Source organism: Planococcus citri, chromosome 2, assembly GCF_950023065.1.
Source record: "Planococcus citri chromosome 2, ihPlaCitr1.1, whole genome shotgun sequence".
NCBI classification, from domain to species: domain Eukaryota; kingdom Metazoa; phylum Arthropoda; class Insecta; order Hemiptera; family Pseudococcidae; genus Planococcus; species Planococcus citri.
Window position 1 is genome coordinate 35,836,320 of NC_088678.1, and position 8,575 is coordinate 35,844,894.

The window sequence follows — 8,575 nt, forward strand, 5'->3', positions numbered from 1 at the left end:
TTAACCATATGATTCCTCAGTAAAGTAGGTAAATAAACTCTTCGTCAGCAAGCGTAATTTATTCCATTACGTAAGAGTGTGTTTTCAAATCAAGGCGGCTCGTCAAAACATTTCAACTGTCAATTAATGTCGACAAAACGTATTAACAAAGTGAATAATTTTTTCCTTTGATGATACCACAATGTGCTTACACCACAAGTGCAGCAGACATGATGATTTTTTGCAGCTGGGTGAAAAATGAAATAAATTATTAGAGAACGTGTTAAATGACACCTGTTTATGTGTACCTATAGCAATAACAATGTGACTAATGAAATTACAAACTTTTGAATTGTAATGTTCCTTCTAACAAAGTATTTCATCAACTATAGGTACCAACCCATAGGTACTTCTGCAAAGTGCAACCCTTTACAAATCAAGCTCCAAATTTTGGAATAATTTATTTGAAAAAATACATGGTAAATGGTAACTGTTTACAAAGTTTTAAGAAATATGAATCATGGGCAACTGCAATTTTCCAGATTTTACGGGATTAAAAAAAAAAAAATGGTTCAAAAATGACCTTTTACTGTTCAAGAGTTTAGGTAGATACCCCTACTTACCTATAGCACTTTTTCGACATTCAAAAATTTGTAGGTAATTGTAGGCTGGTGCCCATTTTCCCACTAATGACTGGGTCCTAAAACATAATGAAAGTTGCTCAATCATTCAACCAAATTTTCCGGAATCACGTTCAGTTTTATGAAACATTTGATTCTACGGAAAATATGTAATCGGTTTTCATGGTTTGGTTTAAAAATGGACAAAATCGCGGTATCTCAGTGACCAAAGAGGCCCTTTGAAAAAAATATGAGTAGGTAATATCATGATAGTTTTTACTTCGAGTAGGTCTGAGTACATAACTGTGTTTTGCAGTAAAACACTTGAATTCAAAAAGTTATAGAAGTATGTAATTTCATTAGTCATTGTTATTGCTATTGGCACATGTGAGGTGTCATATCAACCCACTCTCTGATAATTTATTTCATTTTTCATACCACCGCAAAAAAATCATTACGTTTAACACATGCTTGTGCGTTGTACAATATCATTATCAAAAAGGTGAAAAATTATTCATTTTGTAAAATAATACATTACGTTCACTTCAATTGACAATTTAAATGTTGTTTTGACGAGCCGACTTGACATAAAAACTCTCTTATAAGGGAATAAATTATGCTCGTTGATGAGGTTATTTACTTTATGGGAGCTGTACGCGCAAAATGGAGGAAAGAAGATGGGGGCCTAAAACTTTCTGAGAGATTTGTTCCAGCCTAGGTACAGGGTCATTCCACGTCAATTGGACCAAGAAGTGGTAGGGGGGTTCAGCGATTTTTTTGAAACTTTTCCTGTGGAAAGACCTTTTAAAAGGATGACCAATGGCGCAAGTCGCAGCTCTCTAGCCCTTTTTTAGAGGCAGCCAGTGGGTGTCAAAGTTTTCAGTCAACCTAAAATATCATCCATTTCAGCAGTGGATTACTCGATAACCGCGATACCTACTAAAATGGAACATTTTCCCATAGTTAGGGGTTTTGAAAGGCTTTTTGGTGATATAATAAAAATTAGTGTTGCCACTTTTTTTCGTACAAAAAATGAGCTCAAAAAGTTTCAAAACGCAGTTTTCATATCGTTCCGACTCTCAAAAATTCTGAAAAAAATAAAAAATATATTATGGACAACTTTTCATGCTGAGAACAACATATAAAAAATTGGGATGGTACCATGTTGCAATATTGATTTTTGAAAAAATTTAAAGTTTGCAAAAAAATTGCGATTTTTTGATTTAAAACATGAAAAAAGTTTTGATAGGTGAAGTTGACCTATTTGACCCCTACTTTTACGCATCTGTTGAAAAAGTTAAAAAACCCCTTTAACTCGATGAAATAAACTCCTCACAAAAAAATCAAAATTCGAAAATTTTTCAATTTCAAACATCAAAAAAAGTTTAAATTTATTCAGTTGTCTTATTTTGACCTCTTTCTGACGTATTTCATAAAAAAGATGATAAAAATTACACTTACAACAAAAAAATAAAAATTCGTTCACCTGTTAGTGAAAAGGTTTTTTCACTGAAAAATGTATTTCTTACAATTTGAAAAACCTCGTTCCTGAAAAAAATCCAAAGTCGCCGATTTCTGCAGAAAATCATGCACTCAAAACCCTCTTTACTGTTTAACGTTGATCCCTTGTGTCAATTACGACCACTTTCAAACCGATCTAGAGCCCCCAGACACATGCGGATTTTTCCCAGCATTCTGGAATTACTTCAGAAGGATAGCTTAAGTTTCGTACAAGGGAATCTTTTGAAATGGCATTTTCCGATTTGAACGAAACTACGAGCTTAAGCACCAAGCTACGTACAAGTACTACAAGTAGATCAAAACAGCATGTACATACTAAAACAACCTCACCGTAACTAAAATTTCGGGTACCAGAGTTCATTTTTGGATTTTTGGAAAATTTTTGAAAATTTAAAATTTAAGGAAGTTTGTTTTAATGACATTTTTTGTAGTTTTTCATGAAATATCATATTTTTGAGTAAAAGTAAACCAATGCGAATAATTTATTTAATTCAACTCCAACACACCAACAACCATAGTTTTGAGCCATTCCGCAGCCTGAGGGTGCCTATTCAGAATTCAATGTACCTAATGTGCTCACTTAAATGGAAAAAATATACTTAAACGCGAAAAAAAGTCGAACTAGTCTTAATTGACACAGTTGAATTTAATGATGAATTAGGTAAATAAATTCTTCATTAATGAACATAATTTATTCGTTATAAAGAAGAATTTCATATTACTCGTAGGCATTTAACACGGTTCATCAAAACAATCGTGTTTCAATTGGCAATTAAAGTCAACAAAACGTATTAAAAAAATAAACAATTTCTTTATTTTATGACGTCAATGCACAACACTTGGATTTCAGATGTAATGATTTTCGATATCTGGTGCCGGCCTGTATGAATGAAATGTGAAATAAATATTTTTACCAATAAAAAATGAGCATCATCTGTGAACGATTCTTCATCATCATCTCTCTTTCTCTCCCTTGAAAAGTAAGTATCCAAAAATCTGATCTTTTTTATTACGTGTGTGCATTTTTTCCGCAATTTCTTTGTTACATTAATTTTGTGAGTATTAAAGTTGCTTATTTCAATCGAGCATCCAGGTAATTTAATTATTGTCGAAATTTTTAGGGGAAAAGCCAGATAAGACTTTTAGATTGTTTTTAGAAACTTATATCTATTTGAAAGAAATTACAAATTAAAATGATTTTTGATAGCTATCCCAAATGGTTATTGGGTCATTTTGGAGAGGAAAGTTGAAACTGGAATAGGTGGGTACTCAAGATTCAGATGCATAGGAAAACAAAAACTATAGGTATTAGGTAGGTATCTACCTACTTATTTAGTGATTTTTTTAAAAGAATTTTTCATTGTTGGCCACAAAGATAGAGAAGTAAAAAACCAGTTTTTTTGCTAATTGAAAATCGCAAACTAGAAAAACATTTCGAAATCATCTATAGAATAATGCCTACGTATTTTTTGTAAAACCAAGCGATTTTATAATTTCTTAAAATCTGAGATTTTTGTTTTGCAAAAAAATATACTCATTTCACTCGTCGCCTCATATTTTCTATTCGCATTCATTTTTACTGAAGAAAAGTTAACTTTTGACGGAGGCTCAAGAAACAAGATCGACTCGAAAATGATCGCTATAGATTTTTTTGGAAGGAGGAAAGAAGGTCAACTTTATAATAGAAATCAATTTCCAAATTTTCACCAGGAAATGTACTCTTTTTGTAAAAAGTTAATAGGCTTTGTTTAGCTACTTCCACCATTTTCAAAAATTCACAAAAAGTCAAATTCGCCAGCTCAAAATTTGGTTCTGAGGTAAGGTTCATACGTAAACGCAAAACCCTCTTTCAGTGACTACTTATTCTATTACATTGAATGAATGATATTTTTCTTCTCTTCGAATTGATAGTAATTAATATATTTCACCAATTTTATATATAAAATATAAAGCCTTACCTAATTGATTTTAAAGTAGTAAAATTTTAACTAAGTAGAAAAGTACCTACTTATTTTACATTTGCAAGATCCCAGTGTAAATTGATTGAATCTGATCGGAGCTGTTGAGATCTAATGAAGTTTTAATTAAATTAGATCTGCCCGTACCTGATCAGATACATACAATACAAGAGACCTGATTGGATCTGATCAAATCTTATTAAATCGGATCAGACCAGATTAGATATGACAAGACCCAAAAATTTTGCCTTGGTATTACTTTGAGATAAAAGCATAAATATCAACTCACATCGAATTAATTAACACGTTTAACAAACGCACCGAATCCATAATAGGAACTTGACAGAGGTGCGCCGCGCTAGTGTCGCCTTGTTTATGATTGGCTGATGAAAGGTCCCAGTATAAACATTGGAATGTAATGTTGTGAAAATTGAAGGAAAATTGTTGAAAATTGCTGATAACAACGGGACCTTTCGTTAGTTCCGGTGTTTTTGACTACCATTTCCTAGATCGCGACAGTTGTCTTGTCAAATCCCTATACCAGCGAATTAAAAGAAACATGTCAATCAAAAAAATAAAACATTTCGACCCGAAGTATTCGGCAATTTTTTATCAAGCGTTTTTGCCACTAAATAGGAAATTCATCTTGAACCCATTATTGGCTTCTGCACCAATTTTTATAATACAGGAGGGACTACAACAATCATCATAATTTTCAAAGTACGTTTTATGGTCCTCCTCATCAAATCCATAAGTTCTAAGTGCTCTTGGAACTAAAATATTTTCAAAGTTATTTCCTTCGGATGAAACATGTTTGGTCATATCATTCTCTTGGGGATTCAACCCTTGTTCAACATCGTGTGGAATTTCAACCATTTTCTGCTGATCGATGTCTGTTGGCGCGCCATAGGTACAGATCTATAAACAATTAATATTGGTATTTGTAAAATTTATAACTTTAGTTTTTAATCAAAATGAGATACGCTGCAGAATCATTCAACATTTTTCGATGAACTTACCAAAGTAGCGAGTAATCCGCAAAGGCAGACAAAAGATGAACTACAGTGAATCGACATCATCATATGTTCAAAAAAAAAAAAAAAAAAGTAATTGTCAATCTACATACGCACGAGGAGGTAATCATTCGTTTACATAGAAGACTTCATTGCACTGCTGTGTTTCATAAACAATGTTTTAATCGTCAATTTAAGTCAAATATATGTACCTACCTAATGATTTTCGGCATCTATCTCCAATGAAAATTACCTTAAATTTAGGCAAATTTAAACATTCGCAACATCGTTAAAAAATCGGGAATGAAGCTCTAGTACCGAAATGAAAAAAAAATCATTTGATCGCAAATTTTTGAAGTTTAGCCTAATACAATAATCCTAATTGTTATTACGAGTAATTTAGCGGTGAAATTAGAGTCAATTTTCCAGATACTTAGGTACATTTAAAAAAAAAATAAACGTTAAAATAGTTAATATCTGATGAAGGAAAAACACAATATTACTCACCTAATCAGTTTTTGCTACTTTCAGGAGTCATACCTGAATAAAGCAGGATCAACAAATTCACGAATTCTTGAAAATTGAGAAAAGAAAAAAAATTTCCTAAAGAAGCCAGAAGGAGGATTACCATAACTTTTGGAAACGCAAGTTCTGCAATTCAGCTCAAGTAAGCATATGAAAAACGCAATGTTTATAAGTTTTACTGCTTTTGGGAGTAAAACGCATTCGTAAAGTGGGCCTGGAAAAATTTAAAAACTCTTGAAAATTGAAAAAAAAATATATTTTTTTCAAGAAATCAGACGGAGTGAAAAATAAAAATGCTGTGGATTTTGACAATAAATATCAAAGAAGTTTATTTTGAGTGGGGAAACTACGCAGAAAAATCTCAACGAGTCTCAAAGCCTTGCAAGGGGTAGAGGTAGGGGTTCTCAAAGTGGGGCCATTATTGAAAAACACGTGATTTTTTACCATTTTACAGGGTACAAATAAGGTTCAATTTGAGTTTCTGAACTTCGACGACGTCTTTTCTTCGACCATATTTTGATGAAAATTTCAAAATTCATAATTATTTTTTCATTTATTTTGGTGGGTGGTTGAAAAAATTATCAAAGCAAAAAAAAATGTGGACAATTTAATACATAGAAATGGCCTTATAAAGTATGGTATCGGGGTATTTCGACGTGTTAAAAGAGCTGTGACATTCAATGACATTGATAAGAAATTGAAATTTTCACGATCCACCAATGAACAAGTCGATTGTAGAGAATAAAAAAGGTACCTATTGAGTTTCAATGTCAATAGGTCAGAAACACAATTCGAATTTTACGGGGGGTTGGACTACGGTTCTGTACTCGTATATTTAAATAGCAGGTAGGTACCTGAGAAATGGCCAAAGACCACGAGTTTTTTAAAAATGACGCTGCTTTGAGGACTCCTGGCTCAGCTTCCTGTTCGGCCAGCGGACTCAAAAATGTTTCTGGGTTGTCTTCCTATCAAAGCTAAACTTCTTCACCAACTTTTGTAAAAATCAAGAATATGTTTCCCCCCACTCTATCTTCAATAAATGTTTATGCACTTATAACTTCATTTCTCAGCAATTTAGCGTTTTCGAACTCAAGATGTTGTGATTGTAGTTAATAAAATGGTCTACAAAAGTTGTATAGGAGAATGGTTGAATAAAAATGAAATCATCGTGTATAGTTATTAAGTTGGTTTATTTTAATGATCATTAATAAAAAAATAAAGGAATTTGCTAATGAAAAAATTACACAGAGCAATAATCAACCTAAGTTGAAAAATGGATAAAAATAATCATTGCTTAAAATTAACAATATCGACAGTACCTAAATAATAAATATCCAACGACGAAGGAAAACAGCCAACTTCCATTGAATGATCTACCAGGAATCTTAGCCTATCGAACCGTCTATAAGTGCGCAAAAGACTTCAGAAGCCTCAGCTGGACTGGTTATTTTTTAAAAAGAAACTCTCCTTCTGCACCATCAATAAGTTGGGCACTTTCATAATCATAACCAGTATCAGCATGTTGGCGACCTTGTCTGACTTTACTATGTTTAGATTGATGCGTATTCACTCCTACTTCCAAGTCTCTTGGGACAAGGTATTCTGATTTCGACAAGCTACCTCCTTCAGGATTATCCAGCTGTTCTGATTCATTAGCGGCGGTTATGATACTTTCGTCTTTTTTTGTTTCAGTATCGACGGTCGTCACTGATTGGCGCGTAGTTGAGGAATCTTGAAAAGCCATTGGAAGATCCGGATTACTTTCGGCCAATACGTGCTGGCGAATAGTGGGTGATGGTGCGCTATTAGCACATGCCTAAAAAAATAAACAATAAACTTATTAGTATCCCTATGGTCATACAGGGTGTTCCAGAATAACCTTTCACATTTGTTTTTTTTATTACTCTGAGAGAAAAATGTTTACAAAAATTCTTTTACAACCAAAATGAAGTAGAAATATGCCGTTTTTAGACTGTATATTTGAGTTTTCATTAAAAATGAAGTTTTAAAAATTTTTCCATCGAGATATTTTCCTTCATTTTTGACACATTCAACCAAACATTTTTTCAAATTATTGAACACTTCTCTTCCAATCAGTTGCGACTCATGAACCTAGAAGCTGTTTCAGAGTCCTAGATTTATCTCGATACACTTTTGACTTGGAATAACTCCATAAAAAAAAATCGCAGGCTGAAAAGTCAGGGGATCAAGGTGGCCATTAAATTTCTGGTTCAACACGTCGACCATAACAAAATTATTTGATGACCGAAGTGCTCACGCGCTAAACATATGTGTACATCCCTGGTAGTTCCAACATGTTGGAAGGAAGTAAGTAACTCTATTACATCGCGTCTGTCTTTTAGTTTGGAACAAGAAACTCGTTTAACATTTTGCCTTACCCCTCACCGTTACTGTTTCGTTAAACACACATGGTCCCACTATACCGAATTTAGCCACGCCCAACCAAACAGTCAACTTGGCGGAGGTTTAGATGTTTCTCAAGTATTATCAACTGATTCTTTGTACACTAGAAGCGCACATTCCAATTATTCACTTCACCATTTAGATAAAAATGAGCTTCGTTACTGATGAGTAAGGAGTAAAGAGTTACAGGAACCTTTATTTTTAAAAAAGGCCTTCACAGTAAAAGCACACTGTACAGCCATCTACTTCTCCAGGGCAAAAAATAACTATTGAAACATAATTCGGCATGCTTTGGCTACCTAGAACCGCCTTTACCATTCCCCTAGCTCCACTTGAACACAGATCAGTGGTTACCAAAATGTGAAAGGTTATTCTGGAACACCCTGTAGTTTGTTTTGAATCATAAGTATGCGTAGGAAAATGTACATATTTCAATAAGTACGAGTAGGTACTCACCAAAGCAGACAAGAAGAATCCGCAGAAGAAAATTGTATTCATGTTGAGAGATATGATTTTACTCTTGGTTCAAATAAAC

The 8,575-nt window shown here is 33.3% G+C and overlaps 1 protein-coding gene across 1 annotated transcript; it reads right to left on the bottom strand.

Annotated features, from left to right (window-relative positions):
• Positions 1–6,787: 6,787 nt before the first annotated feature.
• Positions 6,788–8,575, bottom strand: LOC135835572 (uncharacterized). Its single transcript, XM_065349903.1, has 2 exons — positions 8,497–8,575; positions 6,788–7,432 (listed from the first exon to the last, which is right to left on the bottom strand). Exons 1-2 carry the CDS (start codon positions 8,536–8,538, stop codon positions 7,061–7,063), a joined length of 414 nt encoding a protein of 137 aa, XP_065205975.1. The 5' UTR covers positions 8,539–8,575; the 3' UTR covers positions 6,788–7,060.